This window comes from Anomaloglossus baeobatrachus, unplaced genomic scaffold, assembly GCF_048569485.1.
Source record: "Anomaloglossus baeobatrachus isolate aAnoBae1 unplaced genomic scaffold, aAnoBae1.hap1 Scaffold_154, whole genome shotgun sequence".
NCBI lineage: Eukaryota > Metazoa > Chordata > Amphibia > Anura > Aromobatidae > Anomaloglossus > Anomaloglossus baeobatrachus.
The window spans coordinates 22,143-49,221 of record NW_027441924.1 but is presented as its reverse complement, the minus strand read 5'-3'; the positions used below and the strand labels follow the sequence as shown (position 1 = coordinate 49,221).

Sequence of the window (27,079 nt, the reverse complement as noted above, 5' to 3'; positions counted from 1 at the left end):
TCCAGGGGAGGTGAGGGCCGCTCTGGAGCGGTGCTGGAGGCTGAGGGAGGCTGGTAGAGGCTGGTGAAGGCTGCAGCGGGAGATCTCCTGCTCCCGCTCATATAATATGCACTGCCGCTGTCCATCACCGCGGTGCTGAAACCGCACCGCGTTGATGGGCTGGGGGAGCGGCGCATATTATATGTGCCTGTGCTCCCCTTTGATCGCACATGCCCCCCCCCCGTTAGATATGGCCCCCATGCTGCTCCCCATAGTAAAATTACTTACCTCCTCCAGCGCTGATCTCCCAGTGTCTCCCCAGTCTCTGTCCTGCTGCTGTGATCATGCACGCAGAGATGTCACTCTGCTGTGCCGATCACATGACCGGCACCAAGAACCAGAAAGTGCAGGAAGCCGGAGCCCAACCTCATGGAGGGAGACACAGAGAGGACAGTGCTGGAGAAGGTAAGGAAAGAGTTTATTTTTCTAAAAGCAGCAGCATGGGGGCGATATCTAACACAGGGGGCCGTGTGCCAGCCACAGGGGGCCATGTGCCAGCCACAGGGGGCCGTGTGCCAGCCATAGGGGCCGTGTGCCAGCCATAGGGGCCGTGTGCCAAACATAGAGGATGTGTGCCAGCCACAGGGGGCCGTGTGCCAGCCATAGGGGCCATGTGCCAGCCATAGAGGACGTGTTCCAGCCATAGGGGACGTGTGCCAGCCATAGTGGACGTGTGGCAGCAATAGAAGACATGTGGCATCACTGGGGGCCGTGTGCCAGCCATAGGGGCCGTGTGCCAGCCATAGAGGACGTGTGCCAGCCATAGAGGACGTGTGCCAGCCATAGAGGATGTGTTCCAGCCATAGGGGACATGTGCCAGCCATAGTGGACGTGTTCCAGCCATAGGGGACATGTGCCAGCCATAGTGGACGTGTGCCAGCCATAGGGGACGTGTGGCAGCAATAGAAGACATGTGGCATCACTGGGGGCCGTGTGCCAGCCACAGGGGGCCATGTGCCAGCCATAGAGGCCGTGTGCCAGCCATAGGGGCCGTGTGCCAGCCATAGAGGACGTGTGCCAGCCATAGGGAACGTGTGCCAGCAATAGGGGACATGTGGCATTACTGGGGGACGTGTGCCAGCACAAGGGGGCTATATTCAATATAAGGTGGCCATATCCAGATTAAGGGGGCTAATTTTAGGATGAGGGGCTATGAGGGACATACACTCTATATGATTTGTTAGATGGACACTGGCATTATAAGATAGACCCCATTTATTACAAAAAAAATTCTCTATTCCTTCACCAAATTTGGGGGTGTGTCTTAAAATCAGGTGCGTCTTTTGAAGCGAAAAATACGGTACCTGTTTATATGGGATAAATGTTCATTCCGCTGTGATCTACATATATTCATTCATGTTCATTCCCCACATTAGAAGCACATGGAAAATATTATACACGTTTATGCATGAAATATATGTTCACTCTCCTGTAATCTACATATATTCCATGTTCATTCCCCACCTATCTACCATAGGGAATAAAAAATACACCTGTTTATAAGGAATATGTGTTCACCTCGTACACACACGGCTCCGCTCCGTACACCTTGTACACACACGGCTCCGCTCCGTACACCTCGTACATACACGGCTCCGCTCCGTACACCTCGCACACACGCGGCTCCGCTCCGTACACCTCGCACACACGCGGCTCCGCTCCGTACACCTCGCACACACGCGGCTCCGCTCCGTACACCTCGCACACACGCGGCTCCGCTCCGTACACCTCGCACACACGCGGCTCCGCTCCGTACACCTCGCACACACGCGGCTCCGCTCCGTACACCTCGCACACACGCGGCTCCGCTCCGTACACCTCGTACACACGCGGCTCCGCTCCGTACACCTCGCACAAACGCGGCTCCGCTCCGTACACCTCGTACACACGCGGCTCCGCTCCGTACACCTAGTACACACGCGGCTCCGCTCCGTACACCTCGTACACACGCGGCTCCGCTCCGTACAACTCGTACACACGGCTCCGCTCCGTACAACTCGTACACACGGCTCCGCTCCGTACACCTCGTACACACGCGGCTCTGCTCCGTACACCTCGTACACACGCGGCTCTGCTCCGTACACCTCGTACACACGCGGCTCTGCTCCGTGCACCTCGTACACACACGGCTCCGCTCCGTACACCTCCTACACACGCGGCTCCGCTCCGTACACCTCCTACACACGCGGCTCCGCTCTGTACACCTCGTACACACGCGGCTCTGCTCCGTACACCTCGTACACACACGGCTCCGCTCCGTACACCTCGTACACACGCGGCTCTGCTCCGTACACCTCGTACACACGCGGCTCTGCTCCGTACACCTCGTACACACACGGCTCCGCTCCGTACACCTCGTACACACGCGGCTCTGCTCCGTACACCTCGTACACACACGGCTCCGCTCCTTACACCTCGTACACACCGGCTCTGCTACATCCACACTGTAAACCCCTACTGACCCCACACATAAACTTCCCCTCATCCAGCACCATGACAACCAGCACAGCAGAGTCCTGCATACACTGAGGAGCTGATCATGTGACCCTGACTCCTCCCCTCCATGTGACATCATCACAGGTCCTGTAAGCACAGAGCAGCCATATATCTAGTGTGCGGCTCTGCAGGTGGAGGTAGGTGCAGGGTATTATATATCTAGTGTGCGGCTCTGCAGGTGGAGGTAGGTGCAGGGTATTATATATCTAGTGCGCGGCTCTGCAGGTGGAGGTAGGTGCAGGGTATTATATATCTAGTGTGCGGCTCTGCAGGTGGAGGTAGGTGCAGGGTATTATATATCTAGTGCGCGGCTCTGCAGGAGGAGGTAGGTGCAGGGTATTATATATCTAGTGTGCGGCTCTGCAGGTGGAGGTAGGTGCAGGGTATTATATATCTAGTGTGCGGCTCTGCAGGTGGAGGTAGGTGCAGGGTATTATATATCTAGTGTGCGGCTCTGCAGGTGGAGGTAGGTGCAGGGTATTATATATCTAGTGTGCGGCTCTGCAGGTGGAGGTAGGTGCAGGGTATTATATATCTAGTGTGCGGCTCTGCAGGAGGAGGTAGGTGCAGGGTATTATATATCTAGTGTGCGGCTCTGCAGGTGGAGGTAGGTGCAGGGTATTATATATCTAGTGTGCGGCTCTGCAGGTGGAGGTAGGTGCAGGGTATTATATATCTAGTGTGCGGCTCTGCAGGTGGAGGTAGGTGCAGGGTATTATATATCTAGTGTGCGGCTCTGCAGGTGGAGGTAGGTGCAGGGTATTATATATCTAGTGTGCGGCTCTGCAGGTGGAGGTAGGTGCAGGGTATTATATATCTAGTGTGCGGCTCTGCAGGTGGAGGTAGGTGCGGGGTATTATATATCTAGTGTGCGGCTCTGCAGGTGGAGGTAGGTGCAGGGTATTATATATCTAGTGTGCGGCTCTGCAGGTGGAGAAGGGTCCAGGGTATTATATATCTAGTGTGCGGCTCTGCAGGTGGAGGTAGGTGCAGGGTATTATATATCTAGTGTGCGGCTCTGCAGGTGGAGGTAGGTGCAGGGTATTATATATCTAGTGTGCGGCTCTGCAGGTGGAGGTAGGTGCAGGGTATTATATATCTAGTGTGCGGCTCTGCAGGTGGAGGTAGGTGCAGGGTATTATATATCTAGTGTGCGGCTCTGCAGGTGGAGGTAGGTGCAGGGTATTATATATCTGGTGTGCGGCTCTGCAGGTGGAGGTAGGTGCAGGGTATTATATATCTAGTGTGCGGCTCTGCAGGTGGAGGTAGGTGCAGGGTATTATATATCTAGTGTGCGGCTCTGCAGGTGGAGGTAGGTGCAGGGTATTATATATCTAGTGTGCGGCTCTGCAGGTGGAGGTAGGTGCAGGGTATTATATATCTAGTGTGCGGCTCTGCAGGTGGAGGTAGGTGCAGGGTATTATATATCTAGTGTGCGGCTCTGCAGGTGGAGGTAGGTGCAGGGTATTATATATCTAGTGTGCGGCTCTGCAGGTGGAGGTAGGTGCAGGTTATTATATATCTAGTGTGCGGCTCTGCAGGTGGAGGTAGGTGCAGGTTATTATATATCTAGTGTGCGGCTCTGCAGGTGGAGGTAGGTGCAGGGTATTATATATCTAGTGTGCGGCTCTGCAGGTGGAGGTAGGTGCAGGGTATTATATATCTAGTGTGCGGCTCTGCAGGAGGAGGTAGGTGCAGGGTATTATATATCTAGTGTGCGGCTCTGCAGGTGGAGGTAGGTGCAGGGTATTATATATCTAGTGTGCGGCTCTGCAGGTGGAGGTAGGTGCAGGGTATTATATATCTAGTGTGCGGCTCTGCAGGTGGAGGTAGGTGCAGGGTATTATATATCTAGTGCGCGGCTCTGCAGGTGGAGGTAGGTGCAGGGTATTATATATCTAGTGTGCGGCTCTGCAGGTGGAGGTAGGTGCAGGGTATTATATATCTAGTGTGCGGCTCTGCAGGTGGAGGTAGGTGCAGGGTATTATATATCTAGTGCGCGGCTCTGCAGGTGGAGGTAGGTGCAGGGTATTATATATCTAGTGTGCGGCTCTGCAGGTGGAGGTAGGTGCAGGGTATTATATATCTAGTGTGCGGCTCTGCAGGAGGAGGTAGGTGCAGGGTATTATATATCTAGTGTGCGGCTCTGCAGGTGGAGGTAGGTGCAGGGTATTATATATCTAGTGTGCGGCTCTGCAGGTGGAGGTAGGTGCAGGGTATTATATATCTAGTGTGCGGCTCTGCAGGTGGAGGTAGGTGCAGGGTATTATATATCTAGTGTGCGGCTCTGCAGGTGGAGGTAGGTGCAGGGTCTCTATTATTTTGGGGGTCAGCATCATTATCATTAACCCCTTTATGTCCAGTTCCAGACCAGTTTACTCCGGTTCTTGATCAGGCACATTTTCATATTAGAAAGGGAGGAGCCAGCACTGCTTGATCAGACATGTCAGATGGAGATAAATCCCCTCCCCCGGTCCCCAGTGTGGCCAAAGTGCCCCCCATTCCCCTCCCCATACTGATCATCTAAGATGGTGGCTGCACGCTGCATTCATCCTCCTCCTCTGATTTCTGTCACATGTGACAGAAACGTCCTCCCCAGGTCCAGCTAAGTCATTCCCTGTCACTCCCTGGTCCTCCCCAGGTGCAGCTAAGTCACCCCCTGTCACTCCCTGGTCCTCCCCCGGTCTCCTGATACCAGCTGCTGCTCCGTCCTCGCCGCGATCCCTACTCATCCTGTGAAAAATATCGGCTGCATGCGCAGAGCGGTTCTAGCCCCAGGGCTTGATGCCAGGTGACATTTCACAGCCAGTATCAACCCCATTTATTACCCTGTTTGCCACCGCACCAGGGCAACGGGATGAGCCAGAGTGACGTACCAGGACTGGACATCTAATAGATGAGCCACTGCTGGGACGGCTGCAGCCTGCTATTTTTAGGCTGGGAAGGGCCAAATAACCATGGCCCTTCCCACCCTGAGAATACCAGACGCCAGCTGTCAGCTCTACCTTGGCTGGTGATCCAATTTGGGGGGAACGCATGTTTTTTTTTTTTTTTTTTTTAATTATTTATCAATAATTTTAAAAAAATAGCGTTGGGTACCCTCTGTTTTGGATCACCAGCCGAGGTGAAGCTGCCAACTGTGATCTGCAGGCTTCAGCCATCTGCTTTACCCTAGCTGGCTATCAAAAATTGGGGGAACCCACATAGGTTCTTTTTTATTATTTATTTTTTGGCTAAATATAAGGTAAACACCCTTCACTGCCACATGAAAGTCACTAAAGGGTGCCAGCTTAGATTATGCTGGGGGGTGGGACATTATATATGTGTTTGTCTATCCATCCATCCTAGCTTTTTAGGCTATGTGTCCACGATCAGTGTTTGCAGCGTTTTGGACACAGTCTTTTCGCTGCGTCCAAAATGCTGCGCTGTGCAGTACAAGCGCAATGGAAGGATTTTTGGAAATCTCCTGCCCACTCTGCTTGTTTTTTTCCTTAGCATAAACTGACCTGCGGCGCGGCTTCCTGAGCCTCAGGATGTCAATTTATGCTGTGGAGACGAGAGTTGCATCCAAAGAGAAAATAGAGCTAAAGTCCTCAGCAGCCTGAACCTGGATCGTGGGCTCGGGCAGCTGCGTTCTCCAGTGGACAATACTCGCATCTCTGTACGAAAGATGACATTGCGTCTAGATACAGTGTCGCTGAGTCATGGGCACATACCTAAAAGTGAGAAATTTGGCACTACAGCAACACTTTTGTGAAGTACCTGTGGGTTCAAAATGCTCACTATACCCTCGAATGAAATCCTTGAGGGTCTAGTTTTCAAAATGGGGTCACTTGTGGGGGTTTCTGCTGTACAGGTTGCTTAGGGGTCCTGAAAATGCGACATGGTGCCCGCAATTTTTTTCAATTTTTCCAAAATTCACATGGTGCTCCTTCTGTTATGAGCACTCCCGTTTGTAAAACAGAGGTTTTTAGCCACATGTTGGGTATCACTGTGCTCATAAGAAATTGGATTACAAACTGTGGGGTCCACATTTTGGTGTTGCCGCTTGAAAAAGTGAGAAATTTGGTGCTAAAGCAACATTTTTGTGAAAAAAAAATGAAAATTTTCAATATGACAACCTAAAGCCCGCTACACACGCTTCAATATATCTCACAATCCGTCGTTGGGGTCAAGTTGTGACGCACATCCGGCATCGTTTGTGAGGTATCTGCGTGTGACACCTACGTGCGATCAGGATTGAACGAAAAACCGTTGATCGCAAACACATCGTATCTTTCTCTAGAATTGAGCGTTTTGTTGCACGAACCTAGTGAATTGTAACGTGTGACATCCCTCATACGATTTTGGTGTCTGATGCTATGTGCGCAGGTGTGCGCTCTGCACCGCAGCTTAAAAAAGGTCCGCTTCAGAGCGCAGCTGAAAAGCTGCATTCTGAAGCGCCTCACAATGTCTGTCATTCACTAATCTCTGTCAGTCCGTCACTATCTCTGTCCCTCACTCTCTGTCCATGTCAGTCTATCCCCCTCTCTCATATACTCACCGATCCCCGATCACCGGCGCGGCGCTGCACGGCATTCACACTGCTCCGGCGGCTTTTACTGTTTTGAAAAAGCCGGCCGCCCATTAAACAATCTCGTATTCCCTGCTTTCCCCACCCACCGGCGCCTATGATTGGTTACAGTGAGACACGCCCCCACGCTGAGTGACAGGTGTCACACTGCACCCAATCACAGCAGCCGGTGGGCGTGTCTATACTGTGCAGTGAAATAAATAATTAAATAATTAAAAAAAACGGCGTGCGGTTCCCCCCAATTTTAAAACCAGCCAGATAAAGCCATACGGCTGAAGGCTGGTATTCTCAGGATGGGGAGCTCCACGTTATGGGGAGCCCCCCAGCCTAACAATATCAGCCAACAGCCGCCCAGAATTGCCGCATACATTATATGCGACAGTTCTGGGACTGTACCAGGCTCTTCCCGATTTACCCTGGTGCGTTGGCAAATCGGGGTAATAAGGAGTTATTGGCAGCCCATAGCTGCCAATAAGTCCTAGATTATTCATGTCAGGCGTCTATGAGACACCCTCCATGATTAATCTGTAAATTACAGTAAATAAACACACACACCCGAAAAAATCCTTTATTAGAAATAAAAAACACAAACATATACCCTGGTTCACCACTTTAATCAGCCCCAAAAAGCCCTCCTTGTCCGGCGTAATCCAGGATGATGCAGCGTCGCTTCCAGCGCTGCTGCATGGAGGTGACCGGAGCTGCAGCAGACACAGCTGCTCCGGTCACCTCCACACAGCTAATGAAGACAGCCGCGCGATCAGCTGAGCTGTCACTGAGGTTACCCGCTGTCACTGGATCCAGCGGTGGCCGCGGGTAACCTCAGTGACAGCAGCTGATCGCGCTACTCACCTCAGTTGCTGCGTTGAGGTGAGAGGAGCGGCGGTGAGTAGCGCGATCAGCTGAGCTGTCACTGAGGTTACCCGCGGCCACCGCTGGATCCAGTGACAGCGGGTAACCTCACTGACAGCTCAGCTGATCGCACGGCTGTCTTCATTACCTGCGTGGAGGTGACCGGAGCGGCGGTGTCTGCTGCAGCTCCGGGCACCTCCATGCAGCAGCGCTGGATGCGACGCTGGAGCATCCTGGATTACGCCGGACAAGGAGGGCTTTTTGGGGCTGATTAAAGTGGTGAACCAGGGTATATGTTTGTGTTTTTTATTTCTAATAAATGATTTTTTCGGGTGTGTGTGTTTATTTACTGTAACTTACAGATTAATCATGGAGGGTGTCTCATAGACGCCTGACATGATTAATCTAGGACTTATTGGCAGCTATGGGCTGCCAATAACTCCTTATTACCCCGATTTGCCAACGCACCAGGGTAAATCGGGAAGAGCCGGGTACAGTCCCAGAACTGTCGCATATAATGTATGCGGCAATTCTGGGCGGCTGTTGGCTGATATTGTTAGGCTGGGGGGCTCCCCATAACGTGGAGCTCCCCATCCTGAGAATACCAGCCTTCAGCCGTATGGCTTTATCTGGCTGGTTTTAAAATTGGGGGGAACCGCACGCCGTTTTTTTTAATTATTTAATTATTTATTTCACTGCACAGTATAGACACGCCCACCGGCTGCTGTGATTGGGTGCAGTGTGACACCTGTCACTCAGCGTGGGGGCGTGTCTCACTGTAACCAATCATAGGCGCCGGTGGGCGGGGAAAGCAGGGAATACGAGATTGTTTAATGGGCGGCCGGCTTTTTCAAAACAGTAAAAGCCGCCGGAGCAGTGTGAACGCCGTGCAGCGCCGGGGATCGGGGATTGGTGAGTATGAGAGAGGGCTGCTAACTTCAGTAATTTAGGAGATTAGCGGTCACCGGTGAGTCCTTCACTGGTGACCGCTAATCAGGATGCGGCACAGACAGAGCCGCAGCATGACAATGAAGTCGGGTGAAGTTCACCCGAGTTCATTCTGACAGTGTGGCTCTGTCTGTGTCTGCTGTCATCTGCCATTCAGCTCTGCTACATGGCTGTCTGTGGCTGCTGTCAGCGGCCATGTAGCAGAGCTGAACGGCAGATGACATAGTAAAAACGCATCCCTACACATACACACGCTTGGCAAGTCAATAAATAAAAAAAAAAAAAGGTGCCCAATGCATATGTGTCGCCCGGGGACCAGGGGTACTCAGATCCGGGCCACAGAGTCACTTCTGCGGGTATCACGGTGGCGTGACCCGGTCTGTGATCCCAGGCTCCACAGTAAAAGGGGATTTGGGTAAGGGAGATTGTCCGTGACGCCACCCACGGTTGTGGTGATTTTGAAACACCACCGCTGCTTTGGACGGGGATCCCGGGAGCGATGGTATGGAGCAGCTAGATGTTATTTCCCCCCTCCGTGGGTAGGGGGTTGGTTGTCCCGGGGCCCGGTGATGGGGTATGCAGGGAGCAGGGCGCAGTGCTGCAGTGCGGTGCCCGAGGGCACGGGTGTACTCACAAGAAAGTCACACGGAGTCACTGGTAAACTAGGAATTGCCGGTGTCCGCAGCCTTCGGTACGGGGGTGTTAGTGTCCCACACACGGTGCAGCAGCCCTTGTTGTTCTTCCCTGCAGCCAAGTGCCTTTCTCTCCACTCTCTTCCTCTTTCTCCTCAGCCGGGAACGGGGACTTCACTCCCCTGTAGTGATCCGGGTACCCAGGTACCGAGGGGCCACCGCCCTGCTCCGGCTACCTGTTCTGGCCCCTTCCTCACTACGGCCTGTCCCGGCCTTTTTGGAGCACGCTTCACTCCCAGCCTGGGAGCTACAACTTCAGACTTCTGTCCTGTCTGCCCTCCACACACTCTCTGCTCCAGCCCCTCCCCTCTCCTCTGCTTTTCTCTTACACTGGGGGCTGTGCTTTGTCTGGCTGCACCAGTGTGAGATCAGATTACCAAGGAGGATTAACTCTTTCTGTGACAACCTGGCTGTGCCAGGGCGTCACACATACGTCACGGAACACATGATCTAAAGGATCGCACACAAAATTGATCAATTTAACATAGACTACTAACGCACGTGTGACAGCAAATGAACGACCAACGTGCAATCTCATAAGATCCCGTATGCAACCTGGGCGTGTCACATCGCAAATGCGATTGTACAACTAATTGCAACGTGTAAAGTGGGCTTTAGATTATCAAATTCTATAAAGTACCTGTGGGTTCAAAATGCTCACTATACCCGTGGATAAAATCCTTGAGAGGTCTAGTTTCCAAAATGTGATCACTTTTGATGGAGCTCCACTGTTTAGGCAGCTCAGGAGCTCCAAATGCGACATGGCATTCGCTAATGAATCCAGCCAATTTTACAGGCAAATGGCGCTCCTTCCCTTCCGAGCCCTGTCGTGCACCCAAACATTTGATTTCCAGCACATACAGTTAGGTCCAGAAATATTTGGACAGTGACACAATTTTCGCGAGTTGGGCTCTGCATGCCGCCACATTGGATTTGAAATGAAATCTCTACAACAGAATTCAAGTGCAGATTGTAACGTTTAATTCGAAGGTTTGAACAAAAATATCTGATAGAAATTGTAGGAATTGTACACATTTCTTTACAAACACTCCACATTTTAGGAGGTCAAAAGTAATTGGACAAATAAACCAAACCCAAACAAAATATTTTTATTTTCAATATTTTGTTGCAAATCCTTTGGAGGCAATCACTGCCTTAAGTCTGGAACCCATGGACATCACCAAACGCTGGGTTTCCTCCTTCTTAATGCTTTGCCAGGCCTTTACAGCCGCAGCCTTCAGGTCTTGCTTGTTTGTGGGTCTTTCCGTCTTAAGTCTGGATTTGAGCAAGTGAAATGCATGCTCAATTGGGTTAAGATCTGGTGATTGACTTGGCCATTGCAGAATGTTCCACTTTTTTGCACTCATGAACTCCTGGGTAGCTTTGGCTGTATGCTTGGGGTCATTGTCCATCTGTACTATGAAGCGCCGTCCGATCAACTTTGCGGCATTTGGCTGAATCTGGGCTGAAAGTATATCCCGGTACACTTCAGAATTCATCCGGCTACTCTTGTCTGCTGTTATGTCATCAATAAACACAAGTGACCCAGTGCCATTGAAAGCCATGCATGCCCATGCCATCACGTTGCCTCCACCATGTTTTACAGAGGATGTGGTATGCCTTGGATCATGTGCCGTTCCCTTTCTTCTCCAAACTTTTTTCTTCCCATCATTCTGGTACAGGTTGATCTTTGTCTCATCTGTCCATAGAATACTTTTCCAGAACTGAGCTGGCTTCATGAGATGTTTTTCAGCAACTTTAACTCTGGCCTGTCTATTTTTGCAATTGATGAATGGTTTGCATCTAGATGTGAACCCTTTGTATTTACTTTCATGGAGTCTTCTCTTTACTGTTGTCTTAGAGACAGATACACCTACTTCACTGAGAGTGTTCTGGACTTCAGTTGATGTTGTGAACGGGTTCTTCTTCACCAAAGAAAGTATGCGGCGATCGTCCACCACTGTTGTCATCCGTGGACGCCCAGGCCTTTTTGAGTTCCCAAGCTCACCAGTCAATTCCTTTTTTCTCAGAATGTACCCGACTGTTGATTTTGCTATTCCAAGCATGTCTGCTATCTCTCTGATGGTTTTTTTTCTTTTTTTCAGCCTCAGGATGTTCTGGTTCACCTCAGTTGAGAGTTCCTTAGACCGCATGTTGTCTGGTCACAGCAACAGCTTCCAAATGCAAAACCACACACCTGTAATCAACCCCAGACCTTTTAACTACTTCATTGATTACAGGTTAACGAGGGAGACGCCTTCAGAGTTAATTGCAGCCCTTAGACTCCCTTGTCCAATTACTTTTGGTCCCTTGAAAAAGAGGAGGCTATGCATTACAGAGCTATGATTCCTAAACCCTTTCTCCGATTTGGATGTGAAAACTCTCATATTGCAGCTGGGAGTGTGCACTTTCAGCCCATATTATATATATAATTGTATTTCTGAACATGTTTTTGTAAACAGCTAAAATAACAAAACTTGTGTCACTGTCCAAATATTTCTGGACCTAACTGTATGAGGTATGTGTGTACTCAGGAAAAGCTGCACTATAAATTGTATGGTGCATTTTTTCCTGTTACCCTTGTGAATAAAGAGCTTTGATGTCCCTTTGATGCCCATTTTGTGCCAGTTTGATACTTTTTTTTGCTGCTTTTAAGTGTATTCACATCAGGGCTCCGCACTGTATTGTATTTTATTATTGTGATTTTTTTTAATGTTTTTTCTTAAACCTGTAAAAAAAAAAACAAAAAATAAAAACTAAAAAAAATAAATAAACCAACTTCAGCCTCGAATAAGAAACTGGATGATTAAGAAACCAACTTCAGCATTGTGTCTGATGTCGAGCGATGCCAGTTTGAATATAAGGGAAATGTCTGTTATTACCACATATATACCCTGCCCTACACTGACTGACAGCCGCTGAGCATTGGAACCTGCTGTCAGTCAGTGTCGAGAGCGCGGTATACTGAGCAGTGACTAAAACCACATCGTTGCCACCCCTATGACTGAAAGCTGGACGCCGTCTCAATATATATCTGTGATCACATTTACATATTTCATAGCTATTTAGTAACACTTCTTATTTTGTATATATGACTGTTTTTTATCTGGTCGGGGCTAATAACAGAGATTTGGACGGACAGTGGTATTTTCCTATATGTCACACGTTTGGAAGGGGGGGGGGGTCAGTTCAGTATTTATTTATATTTTTTTCTTACTTCCCTTGCACCTGGGGCTGATATAATGTCTCAGCGGTGACCATATCCTCTGTGTATGGGGGAGGAGGCACCATCAGCTCTTTCTACCCTGTTTCCTCGAAAATAAGACGTACCCTGAAAATAAGCACTAGTAGGATTTTTGAGTATACTTAAAATATAAGCCCTACTCCAAAAATACACCTTGGTTGTGGTTCCATAATGAATTGTTCAAACATCTAAAAAAGTTAAAGAATACAGCAGGAGTTTTATCAAAGAAAGCAGACACCACCAAAAGAAAGCAAATATCCCCCCCAAAAAAATACTTGCACTCACCAGACCCCAAACAATTACAGTTGGCAAGTTCTGTTGATGCATAGCCTCTCACACAGAGATCTGTGTCACTGTCAGGTCCCTCACCATTCCCGCTGCATTGCACCGCAGAGCTGTGTATACAGTGACAGAGAAGGCAGAGGCAGTAATAAACCGTCTGTGCCTTATGTAGAGATGGACGGATTTCCCCTCCGTTGATACATGATTGTGTGTAGCTGTGCGGGTCTTTTATTTTACCACTCACATTGCTGTATAAAGGATAGTTGTTGTTTTTTTCGTTTTTTTTTTTTAAATGACTCATAGCTTTTAATTTTACCATAAAATCTACTGGAAATTAAGTAAAAATTCCAAGTGCGGTGAAATGGTGAAAAAATAATAATTCCATCATTGTTTTTACTCCTTTCTCGATGTGCTGGCAGTGAGCGGTCAGCGTGATTCTCCAGGTCAGTGTGATTACGGCAATATCAGACATTTCTTATTATCTCAGTGGTGACTAGAGATGAGCGGACCCGTGGACGTTCGGCTTCTGCTGGTCCAGCTGAACATTTGTAAAGATCGGTTCTGGACTTGGACTTGACCTGAAGTTTATTTGAAGTCACTGATTGGCAGTTCGGGTCTCCGCCCACATGCAGCCATAAACAGATCACTTCCGGGGGGCGGCGAGTTTTTTCAGTTTTATTTCTTGGTGCACAATACATCTGATAACATGAGAGTGGTTTCCATACGTAAAGCCCCCGAACGCCAAACCTGAACTTTACTATCTTGGAGAAGTCTGAGTTTATACCGAACATCGAACTCCAGGTTCACTCATCTCTAGAAGTAAATATAAATCAGACTTTTGTAAAAAAAAAAAACAAAAAACCCCAAACATAATAAGTGTGTCTTCATTTTCCGACATCGTAGTTGAGTGCGGACTTGTTTTTTCCTTGATGAGCCGACGTTTTCATTGATACCATTTTAGGTGCAATACTTTTATGGGTCGGTTTTGCTACTTCATTTCATGTTGACATTTTTTTTACTGCCCAAATGATATTTCCTCCCTTAGGCTATGTGCGCACTAGAGCTTTTTACCTGCGGATTTACCCGCGGATTTGCCCCGGAAATTTCTTGAGAAATGTCTGCAATCTTTGTGCAGACATTTCCCATGAAATTCAATGAGAAAAAAAAATAGCTGTGCGCACTGTGCGGATTTTTCTCAAGAAAATTTCTTGAGAAAATTTTCTCGAGAAACTTTCTTGAGAAAATGTGCATGTCCATTAATTTCCGCAGGTACCTGCGGTATTCCGGGGGTATTCCGCAGGTAGCAATGATGTGCGGTATACCACCGGAATAGCCGCGAATTACCTGCGGGAATGCTCATCGCTGCCTGCGGTTTTGCAGGAAGCGATGTCATTATGCCAGGAAGCGGAGCAGGACACAGACGTCACACTGCCTGGACGCCGCACAGAAGCGCTTCCGTGCGACCTCCAGGTGCCCGTGCAGTCTGTGTCCTGCTCCGGCCTCGCGGCTGCCTGCACTGCAGTGTCAGTGTCTGCCCGCAGTGTCAGCAGCCTGTCACGCGGCAGCGCAGGCAGACACTGACATCCTGCAGTGCTGGGAGCCGCGGGGATGACGATCGCTGCTGTCAGGAGGTGAGATCATTACCTGCTGTGACGATCTCCTGCCTCCTGACGTCAGCGCTGTCACTGCTGTCTATGCCCGTCTCGCGAGCGGACCGAGACTGTCACTAGCGGTGACGTCACGGGCTCTCGCGATACTTCTGACAACGCGGCGGGCATAGAAGCCAGTGACAGCGCTGACGTCAGCAGTACAGGAGATGATCACAGAAGGTAATGATCTCATCTATGCTCCTGATGGCAGCGCTCGTCATCCCCTGCAGTGACCTGAGCTGACCTATTGATGTTAGCTCAGGTCACTGCATTGCTCTCCCAGCCAATGGGGAACATTCTGTTCTTCATTGACTGGGACAGCGACTATGGTATGGATCTCCGTGCCCCCCCCCCTTATTGGATTACGCCGGACGTGGAATTGATTGTGCTCTTTTCAATAAATTGGTTAAAGAGGGAATGTTTTGGGGAGTGTTTTTTCAAATAAAACTTTATCTGTTGTATTTTTTTTAATTATTACTGACTGGGTTGGTGATGTCGGGTATCTGATAGACGCCTGACCTCACCAACCCCAGGGCTTGATGCCAGGTGACATTACACATCTGGCATCAACCCCATATATTACCCCGTTTGCCAACGCTCCAGGGCGCGGGATGAGCTGGGGCAAAGCGCCAGGATTGGCACGTCTAATGGATGCGCCACTTCTGGGGCGGCTGTGGCCTGCTATTTTTAGGCTGGGGAGTGTCCAATAACAGTGGACCTCCCTAGTCTGAGAATATCAGACCCCAGCTGTCCGCTTTACCTTGGCTGGTGATCCAATATGGGGGGGACCGCACGTTTTTTGTTTTAAATTATTTATATAATTTAAAATAACAGCGTGGGGTGCCCACTGTTTTGGATTATCAGCCAAGGTGAAGCTGCCAGCGGTGGTCTGCAGGCTGCAGCCGTCTGCTTTACCCTAGCTGGCTACATAAAATGGGGGGACCTCACGTCGTTTTTTTTTAATTATTTATTTATTTTATGGCTAAATACAAGGCTAAGCACCCTTTAGTGCCACATGAAAGTCACTAAAGGGTGCCAGCTTAGAAAATTCAGGGAGGTGGAACATTATATAGGTTTTTCTCATCTATCTATCTATCTATCTATCTATCCATCTATCCCTCTATCTATCTATCTATTCATCTATTCATCTATCTATCTATCCCTCTATCTATCTATCTATTCATCTATCCATCTTTCCCTCTATCCATTATCTGTCTATCGATTATCTTTATTATTTATTGCAGGGACAAACCTGCGGTAAATCCGCGGCAAATCCGCGGCAAAACCGCATGCGGATTTGGTGCGGATTTTTTCCGCAGGTCCGGAAATCTTTCACTGGCAGAAGTTTCTCAAGAAATTTTCTTGAGAAACTTCACATTTCTAGTGCGCACATAGCCTTATTATCTCCATTAATTTTACATATCGGCTCATCTCCTTCCCATTCAGGTCTCTACAATATCGGATCCTCTTAGTGGAGATCTTCTATAGAAGAGAATTCTCCTGATTGCCCCGTGAAGGATGGATATGGACAGGGACAAGATGGCGGAGAGGATATTACACCTCACCCTAGAGATCCTCTTCCGGCTTACTGGAGAGGTGAGAGATTCTGATGACGTCACATTACATCATTCTTATCTATGGGAATAACAGATGGACAGAACTGGAGAGGTGAGGACTCTGGAAATGTCTGGAGTGAGATTTATTACTGTGTCTCTCCATAACCAGGATTACACAGTAGTGAAGAAGACCTCTAGTGAGCGCTGTCAGGCCCCTGTGTCTGAGGGATGGGGAAGACCCCTGAGCCCAATCACGGGGCCTCCACCTCACCCCCCGATACATGAGGACATCAATGACCAGAAGATCCTAGAACTCACCTACAAGATGATTGAGCTGCTGACTGGAGAGGTGACACTGCTGGGAATGCTGGGACATTATACAGTAACGCTATGAAGGGATCAGGGGGTGACGGTATCATTGTATGTGTCAGGTTCCTATAAGGTGTCAGGACGTCACCGTCTATTTCTCCATGGAGGAGTGGGAGTATTTAGAAGGACACAGAGATCTGTACAAGGACGTCATGATGGAGGTTCCCCAGCCCCTCACATTACCAGGTAATAGACAGGACTAAATACACACGGCCTATAATTATCTGTATGTAAGGAATGAATTCAGTCCCTTTATGTGTCTCCTCCAGGTCTATCCAGTAAGAGGACAACACCAGAGAGATGTCCCCGTCCTCTTCTCCCACAGGACTGTAAACAAGAAGCTCCCAATGTTCCTCAGGATCATCAGGTAGATGGAGAGAAGGTGCCATGAAATCTCCCTATGATGTGTAGACGGCTGTGAAGGTCTTGTGCTCAGTCTTGTTTTACCCTTTCTGGGGCTGGTGGTGAAGGTCGCCGCTGGGATGGTATCGCTCATCACAGGTGGAGCGGGGTTGCCCCGGGGAGGATGACTGAGGACGGACGGGGGTGGTGATGGTCCCCGTTGGCGCCGCAGCGCTGGGCGCCGGAAAAGGAGAGGCAGAGACAGGGGCTGCAGTTCTGTGACGGGGTGTACAGCAGAGCAAGGAGAGACAACAGGCCGAGGAACGATCCAACAGGTTTATTCACAAGAACACTGGAACAGCACACGATAAGTCCACGTAAAACAGATTCGGGGGCCCTTCCCGACAATCCTCGGACCGGATTACAAAGCAATCGTCCTTACAGTAGTCCAAAGAGTTCCACACAATCCCACGGGCCGCCACACAGGCCTAGCTCCGTCCGTGTCCACAGCCACACAGGCTGGATCTCCTGCTCCCTTCAAGTTTCAGCTCACTCTGAAGTTACAAAAAGGGAAATGCATTGTCTGTGCTCCTTGACCAGCCCACCATGTTCAGGGGGTGGGGGTCACACATCCTATCATCAATGGTTTGGTCCATCACAGGGCTCCTATATGTCTGCCAGCCACAGTAGATGAAGGGATCCCCTGCTGTGCAGAACAATGACTATTCCTTCACTGGCCAATTCAATTACAGATTAGATACACAACTCTGGAAAGAAGAGGACAGGCTATTTACATAATCACATTAGATGCCAAGACTACAATTGTATGAGAGAGACACATTGAGATCAGTAGCTCCCCCAAGGAAATACATGAATTACAACTAATACAATCAGGGAAATATGCATATCATGACATAGTATCACAGCATATACAGTGAGAGGGTAAATTACATCTTCACAATGGTCCCCGTTGGCGCCGCAGCGCTGGGCGCCGGAAAAGGAGAGGCAGAGACAGGGGCTGCAGTTCCAGGCCTTTTACTCACTGGTAGTTCAGGCGCTGCCCCAGAGTACCGTTCTCCGCCAATGCCTATTCCGTGGAAGGTCAGATCTGGTGTATGTCAGTCTATGAGCCCTTCCTCCTTTGTTGCGCTAAGTATCGGATCCCCGTGGCGTGAATCACTTGGCTATCCTGGTGTCAGTAAAGTGTCCCATTCTGTATGCTGATAGCGCGGTTCCGATATGGGACTGGTCTAAGACCTCAGCCCTGGATCCTATATGCTATTTGGCTGCAGACTCGATGGGACAGGTCCGGTGACTCTTCTAGCCATTCCTGCAACCCTTTCAGAGTTGGTAGAGAACGTGAAGTATATCTACCCTAGGGTTCTGTACCCCGACAACGCCGGTCCTGTGAAAGCAGCCGCCTGCTTCTCCCCAGCGACCGTGTTCAAACGCCTTGGCCCACAGAGCTGCCTCGCTGCACATCCGCTCTGCTCCGTGTCTAGAGCTGTTCCCTCCTTTATAGTTGTGTTGTGTGTCCCAAACTGTTGCCCCCAGCCGCAGCCACAGGCTGGTTCACTACTCTTACTAGTTCAACCTGCTCTTCCCACTGTGTGCTCCTGACTCCCCCTGGTGGTTGCTTCTCTCTGACCCTGGGTCACAATTCATGTGGATCGGGGAGCCCCTGGTGCAATGGCGTCCTGTAAACCCAACTGCTGTAGTGACCCCCTACTGTGACTTGACCCTGGCACGGGTCCCATTGGGGAGGGCAACCCATTGTAACTCTGTGTATGTGTGTTGGTGGAATCGGTACCGACCCTCCTTGGACCCGGGATAAGTACTACACCCTAATTGAGGTGCAGTACCCTGTGGCGCCTGATGCCTCAGGGGCGCCACAGCAGGATTAGAGCTGATCATAGATGTGACTTCTCGATCTGTCTCTGACTTTTGGATCACATTTATCCCGTTCTCTACACTGAACACTTACATCAGGGTTTCAACACCAGGTTATCAGACAGAGAGAGGTCACCCCTATCCTATGGGTCAGAAGGTCACAGCGCAAGCCAGCACTAGTTGGATCTGCTTTGCCTTCCACTTAGCTGTGCATACTATCCTCATGCTGGCGCTGCTAGGGTTAAGCAGACCCTTGTGTCTTTCTTGGCTTACCATCCTGAGTTGTCTCAGCTGTTTTGATTTTTGCTCTCTCCTTTGGTATAAGTACACACCACTTTACCTCAGTAGTTGCCAGTGATAACTTACTTTTCCATGGTGCTGGCATGGAGGTGAAAGACATGGAAAGAGAAATTGTTTTGAATTTGATCCTGGAGATTGCTGCTTGGAAATTTTCTTTGTTGTCTTCCCATTGATCATCTCCCTTTTTATTCATTTCTCTTTCATCCCCCTTTTTTACCACTTGTTGTTTGGGAATGCAGTTTCTTTTTCCTTTGTCTGTTGTTTTCCTTTTGTGTCATTATCATAAAGCAGGACTAATGTTCCTCCTGCCCTGCTCACTAGACACGGATGTGATTAGGGTAAGACAGCGATAGACACGTGATTGCTGCACAAGGGGAAAGAACCTGTCTTGGGACATCGGGGATCTCAGGGTTGCTCAGAGTAAGTGACAGGGTTTATCCTTCCTGTTCTTCCCTAGAGGCAGTGGTTCCCACCCCTTCTTTCTCATGATACACAGCCTCTTGGTGAAAAACAACAACCAGGGACTGCCCTGTATTGGTAACTTGTGCCTACTGGCAGCAAAGTCCAACCTCGGAGGCTCTGGTGATGACTGGGTAGGCACTTAATCATGCCCCTATTGATAAGCCTGGTTCAGGGCGCAGTGAGGCTACGTCCCTTCTCCTCAACCTATTAGCATGACAGGTTTACTTGTAATTCTTCAAATGACATGATTCAGATGAAACCCCAAAAGATCCATTCACTGTAATGAGGCAGCAGAGTAAGGGGCACTTTGCACACTACGACATCGCAAGCCGATGCTTGCGATGCCGAGCGCGATAGTCCCCGCCCCCGTCGCAGCTGCAATATCATGGTGATAGCTGGTGTAGTGAACATTATCGCTACGCCAGCTTCACATGCACTCACCTGCCCTCCGACGTCGCTCTGGCCAGCGACCCGCCTCCTTATTAAGGGGGCGGGTCGTGCGGCATCATAGCGACGTCACACGGCAGGCGGCCAATAGAAGCGGAGGGGCGGAGATGAGCGGGACGTAAACATCCCGCCCACCTCCTTCCTTCTGCATAGCTGGTGTGAGCCGCAGGACGCAGGTAGATGTTCCTCGCTCCTGCGGCTTCACACACAGCGATGTGTGCTGCCGCAGGAACGAGGAACAACATCGGTCATTTCCAAATTATGGAAATGACCGACGCTACACCGATGATACGATTACGTCTATTTTGCGCTCGTTAATCGTATCAAAAAGGCTTTACACACTACGATATTGCCTGCGACGCCGGATGTGCGTCACTTTCAATTTGACCCCACCGACATCGCACCTGCGATGTCGTAGTGGGCAAAGTGTCCCTTAGTCTGGGCTCCTCATGGCAGTGCGGCAATCATCCCTATCTAGTGAACGGTTATCTCCAGTAATTGTATTATTACACCAGATTCTTTATGATGTTACAACGTCATCTTCTCCCCATTCAGGTCCCCACAATATCGGATCCTCTCAGTGGAGATCTTCTATATAAGAAAATTCTCCTAATTGCCCCATCAAGGATGGATATGGACAGGGACAAGATGGAGGAGAGGATATTACACCTCACCCTAGAGATCCTCTTCCGGCTTACTGGAGAGGTGAGAGATTCTGATGACGTCACATTACATCATTCTTATCTATGGGAATAACAGATGGACAGAACTGGAGAGGTGAGGACTCTGGAAATGTCTGGAGTGAGATTTATTACTGTGTCTCTCCATAACCAGGATTACACAGGAGTGAAGAAGACCTCTAGTGAGCGCTGTCAGGCCCCTGTGTCTGAGGGATGGGGAAGACCCCTGAGCCCAATCACGGGGCCTCCACCTCACCCCCCGATACATGAGGACATCAATGACCAGAAGATCCTAGAACTCACCTACAAGATGATTGAGCTGCTGACTGGAGAGGTGACACTGCTGGGAATGCTGGGACATTATACAGTAACGCTATGAAGGGATCGGGGGTGACGGTATCATTGTATGTGTCAGGTTCCTATAAGGTGTCAGGACGTCACCGTCTATTTCTCCATGGAGGAGTGGGAGTATTTAGAAGGACACAAAGATCTGTACAAGGACGTCATGATGGAGGATCCCCAGCCCCTCACATCACCAGGTAATAGACAGTACTAAATACACACGGCCTATAATTATCTGTATGTAAGGAATGAATTCAGTCCCTGTATGTGTCTCCTCCAGATCTATCCAGTAAGAGGACAACACCAGAGAGATGTCCCCGTCCTCTTCTCCCACAGGACTGTAAACAAGAAGATCCCGATGTTCCTCAGGATGTGTTTCCTCCAGTTCTATCCAGTAAGAGATATCTACTCATGTACTTTCTGCACTAAGTTTGTGTTTACATTTTTAGGCTTTCTGTTCTGTTTTTTTTTCAGCTGTACTTTATTTGCTTCTTCTGCTGTTTGTTTCTAGTGCCTTCTCTATGTTGTTATGAAGGCAACTCAAAGACCTGCAGAGGGTTCATGAATATCCTGTTTCCCTAAAAATAATCCATAGTTACAGTCAGGGCTAGTGTTAGGAGGAATCAAACTGTGCAATTTCTCAGGAACCCACTTTCTTAAGGACCTCATCAGTTGCATTCGGAAGTTGATTGTTTAACCCCTTCACGACCGGCCGATTTTTCGCTTTCCGTTTTTTTTTTCGCCATTCTTTTTCTGAGAGACGTAACTTTTTTATTTTTCAGTCAATATGGTCATGTGAGGGCTCATTTTTTGCGGAACGAGCTGTACTTTTAAATGAAGCCATCAGTTTTACCATATTGTGTACTAGAAAATGGCAAAAAAATTCCAAATGCTGAAAAATTGCAAAAAAAGTGCGATAGCACTATGGTTTTTGAGATATTTTATTCACTGTGTTCACTATATGGTAAAACTGATGTGTGGGTGTGATGCCTCAGGTCAGTGCGAGTTCGTAGACACCAAACATGTATAGGTTTACTTTTATATAAGGGGTTAAAAAAAAATCGGAAGTTTGTCCAAAAAAAAGTGGCGCACGTTTTACGCCATATTCCGTGACCCGTAGCGTTCTCATTTTTCGGGATCTTAGGCTCAATGACTGCTTATTTTTTGCGTCTCGAGCTGACGTTTTTAACGGTACCATTTTTGCGCAGATGCTACGTTTTGATCGCCTCTTATTGCATTTTGATCAAAAGTTGTGGCGACAAAAAAACGTCGTTTTGGCGTTTGGAATTTTTTTGCCGCTACGCCGTTTACTGATCAGATTAATTGATTTTATATTTTGATAGATCGGGCGTTTCTGAACGCGGCGATACCAAATATGTGTATATTTTTTATTTTTTTAACCCTTTAATTTTCAATGGGGCGAATGGGGGGTGATTTGAACTTTTAGGTTTTTTTGTTTTTTTTTAATTTTTTAAAACTTATTTTTTAACTTTTTTTTTTTTATTTTACTAGTCCCCCTAGGGGGCTATTGCGATCAGCATTCCGATCGCTCTGCAGTATCTCCTGATCACAGCTGCAAGGCTGTAAACAGCAGATACGCTGTCTTTCTCTTTTGCTGTGCCCCGGGCACAGCGAAAGTGAAACCAAGTCAGGTGTAGTACAGGAGTCATCACATGACCCTGTGCTACCATGACAACTATCGGGAGTCACGTGACTTCCGGTATCGGGCGGTAAGGAAAATATTACCGCAATCGTGCTTATAATGGCGCTGTCATGTATTGACAGCGCCATATAAGGGGTTAATCGGCACGAGCAGATAACGATTCTGCTCGTGCCTAGCAGGCACACATCTCAGCTGTGAAAATCAGCTGATATGTGTGCCGATCGCGGCATGCTGCCGCCGGAGGACCGCGGGCAGTAACACTATGTCATTTAGGACGTAATTTTACGGCCCGCGGTCGTTAAGGGGTTAAGGACCTTTGATGAAGTCATGTGACATGATGTAACCAAAGGTCTCTTAATTGCAGGAGTCTAAAAGAACTGAACAGAAGACAGGCTGGCATGGTGGACTGGTATTAGGTGTAAGGGAGAGCAAACAGGACAATTTCCCAGGGCCCCCATTTTCCTAGTGGCCCCAGTGTTTATATGCCGATTATAGGACTGCTTAAGAACCTTTTTGACATCACGTTATGTGACCAAAGGCCTCTTAATTGCAGGAGTATAAAGGTCCAGTCACACATAACGAGATCGTGAACGAGATCGCTACTACGTCACACTTTCTGGATCGTTTATGAGTCGTTGTTGAAATCGCATGTTGGGTGTCACACATAACGAGTTTATGAACGAGCATGCGTCCCGTATAACGATCTTTGAAATCGCTGGGACCCTGTCACACAGCTACTATGTTAACGATTCCAATCCCATTAGGGGCGTAGTAAAATGCAGTGAGTCACGTAGGCGTGCATTTGTGTCGCCTTTTCCGCTTTCATTGGCGGCCAATACTGCGTTCTGATTGGGCGGCCGGGCGGGCGTCGCCTTTTCCACCCCCTCCGCTCTGATTGATAAGGACCCTGTCACACAGCTACTATGTTAACGATTCCAATCCCATTATGCAGTGAGTCACGTAGGCGTGCATTTGCGTCGCCTTTTCCATACCCTCCTCCGCTTTCTTTGGCGGCCAATACTGCGTTCTGATTGGGCGGCCGGGCGGGCGTCGCCTTTTCCACCCCCTCCGCTCTGATTGATAAGGACCCTGTCACACAGCTACTATGTTAACGATTCCAATCCCATTATGCAGTGAGTCACGTAGGCGTGCATTTGCGTCGCCTTTTCCATACCCTCCTCCGCTTTCTTTGGCGGCCAATACTGCGTTCTGATTGGGCGGCCGGGCGGGCGTCGCCTTTTCCACCCCCTCCGCTCTGATTGATAAGGACCCTGTCACACAGCTACTATGTTAACGATTCCAATCCCATTATGCAGTGAGTCACATTTGCGTCGCCTTTTCCATACCCCCCTCCGCTTTCATTGGCGGCCAATACTGCGTTCTGATTGGGCATGCAGGGGGCGTATCTAGCGGTTAAATTTTGGATCGCGTCCACCCTTTGTCACTTCTTTTGCGCTTTGCTTTGAGATAGAACCTGCGTCTCCACCCTGATTCCTTCGTCCATTGTACCCGGTCGCTTTGTTGGTGTGTTTTTCGGATCGAAGCCGCAGTTGCACCTGGAGTATCCTTGCAGTGCTGTCGAGTGTCGGTGAGATCGTATTTTCGATTCCGCTTGGATTCTACATTGATATACACTTCTTTGAAAAGGTAGGTCTTTTTTCTTGTTGGGGGGGTGGGCTTTTTTTTGAATAATGTTCTTGCTGTTAAGATATATGTTAATATTTATTATGTGAGTTGATTGCTGTTAGATATATGTTAATAGTTATTATGTGAGTTAAAGTTGCTGGCTTTTATCTGTGCGTGTATAATGCCTTTTAAAGAGGGGTCTCTCCATAGTGCTGTTTGTAATGTGTCCTATCCTAGCATTGCTGGCTCTTTTGTCTCTCATTAAATAAAATATAGAAATGTGGCACTCCTTCTATAGTCGCTGGTGCTTGGATAGGGTCCCACCCCAGATCAAAAAATGAAAAAAATCCAGCACTCAAAGCATTTAACTGAAATTGTTTTATATTTTATTCATGGATCTCTGTAATTATTAAAGACGTTTCCGTCATCCGACCTTCATCAGTTTACGCATAAAAGGTTCTGTAGAAATATATGAAAAAGCTGGACCAGAGGAAAAAGCTGCCCGTCCCGGTCTGCAGTCAATGTCACATACTGTCTACAGAACCTTTTCTGTGTAAACTGATGAAGGTCGGATGACCGAAACGTCTTTAATAATTACACAGATCCATGAATAAAATATAAAACAATTTCAGTTGAATGCTTTGAGTGCTGGATTTTTTTCATCTTTTGTCTCTCAGCTACAGCCGCCATTTTGTGTTTCTGCCACACATAGGGGCGGCCATTTTAGTCTCTGCCACACCATAACCAAAAATTGTGATCGGTTTATTGCAACTTCTTTTATGTTTACATATAAATTTTTCATTCTTTATTTCAGATGGCTTATTATAACAAAGAAGACTTTGTGCGTGAGCTGTTGGATTTGTATCAATCACTGCCCTGCTTGTGGAGAATCAAATCCACAGAATATTCAGACAGAATAAAAAAACAAGCCGCCTATGCCCAACTGGTGGATCTTTTTAAAAAACACAGTGGAGGCGAGGCGGTGGATGTCAAAGTAGTAAAAAAGAAGATCCAAGGCTTGAGGACTGTATATAAGAAAGAAGCAAATAAGGTGGACAAATCAAAAAAGTCAGGGGCCGGCACTGACCAGGTATATGTTTCTCCCTTGTGGTATTTCAATCTCCTGGAATTCACAAGGGACCAGGAGCTACCACGAATGATGGAAAGCTCCTACCAAAGAAACGTAGACCTGGAAGCAGACATTGAAAACGATGACATCCCGATCGATGACAACACCTCCGCTGTTGTAGATGTAAGTACCTTATTTGCTTCACGTTACATAGTATTCAAACTTTTTATGTACATGCCATTGAGGAACACAAAATAGTAACTTATTGTTGCCATGATTTATTGTGCAGTTTGGAAATGTTATCCCTTCCAGTTCAGATAAGTACACTCCAATACAATTTTGTCACACTTTAATTAAATTTACTAACTATTAATGTATGACTTTTAATTAACATTTATTTTTCTGTTCCCGCAGAACCCTCAGACAGATATGGTGAGGCCCCAATTGAATGAGAACCCCACCACATCGAGCGAGCCTATTGTGGAGGATAATGAGGCACCTGCACCCTCTGGTGAAATGCGGCGAAGACAGTTACGCAAAAAGAAGGCCAACACCCCTGTGACATCCGCTGAATTTTATTCTTTGGCAACCCAACTGCTATCACAGCCAAAAAGCACTCCAGTGGATAGCTTTGCCGCATTTGCATCGGACAGACTCTGCAAATTGGATTCCACACAGAGGGAGCAAGCCGAAAGACTGATGTTGGAAGTCCTAAGAAAGGCAGGCCGAGGAGAACTGGATGACAATGACACGATATGCAAGAAGAACCAGTCCCATGATTCTAATACATGGATTCCTCGCCAGCCCCTGCAAAGTACACCGAACAGGATGCATCCACCACGCTTGCAGCTTGACCACCCCCCACAGTATCCCCCCCCACAGTATCCCCCCCCACAGTTTCCCCCCCCACATTATCCCAGGTATTCAAATGATTCATTTTTAAGCCAACTGTCATCTCCCACCCGGCCTGAATATGTCCACCAATATGAAGACGGCCACTAAATTTTGTTATTGTTGTTGTTTTGTTATTTGAAATTAATTTCAATTGATTGTTATATTTTCATTGTAATAATAAATTTATGTTGTTTCAATCTTGCTGCCTGCGTTACTTAATTCAGCATATGGTTGTGATGCCCTGGCAAAACACGGTAGTTACAGAGATTGTACCATACTCCACCCTCATTGGCATACCACCACACAACCCACACACTCATGTACAGCAAACAACCAGTAAAGCCTAGTCACCCCCCTCGTGGATAATGGGATTGGTGCATCTATACAGATGCCTACATGTAATATGATGTTTGTGAGTGGTGAGTTTGTGAGTGGTGATAGCTGTTAACTTGCTTTATGCAATGAGACATACCAAACAGCAGATATCAATTTCAAATTTTTTATAACACATGAATATGGATACAATAACAAAAAAAAAAAAACGTTAGTTGCTGCTGCCCTCCCCTTGTCCAGCCACATAACGGGCCAGCAGCGCCGCATGCCGCTCCACTCTGGCCATCAGCCTCCTGTGGGCCGACAAAATCCTTCTTTGGGAGGACATGAT

The 27,079-nt window shown here is 48.3% G+C and overlaps 2 protein-coding genes across 2 annotated transcripts; both read left to right on the top strand.

The window, feature by feature from the left end:
* The first annotated feature begins 408 nt into the window (after window positions 1–408).
* On the top strand, window positions 409–21,200 carry LOC142260647 (uncharacterized). The gene is made up of 6 exons (XM_075332033.1): window positions 409–444; window positions 16,501–16,680; window positions 16,763–16,886; window positions 16,970–17,067; window positions 20,697–20,846; window positions 20,976–21,200. The coding sequence occupies exons 1-6, from the start codon at window positions 409–411 to the stop codon at window positions 21,198–21,200; spliced, it is 813 nt and encodes a 270-aa protein (XP_075188148.1).
* Window positions 21,201–24,323: 3,123 nt separating this feature from the next.
* On the top strand, window positions 24,324–26,621 carry LOC142260652 (uncharacterized). Its single transcript, XM_075332038.1, has 3 exons — window positions 24,324–24,473; window positions 25,267–25,704; window positions 25,936–26,621. The coding sequence occupies exons 2-3, from the start codon at window positions 25,267–25,269 to the stop codon at window positions 26,521–26,523; spliced, it is 1,026 nt and encodes a 341-aa protein (XP_075188153.1). The 5' UTR covers window positions 24,324–24,473; the 3' UTR covers window positions 26,524–26,621.
* Window positions 26,622–27,079: the final 458 nt, after the last annotated feature.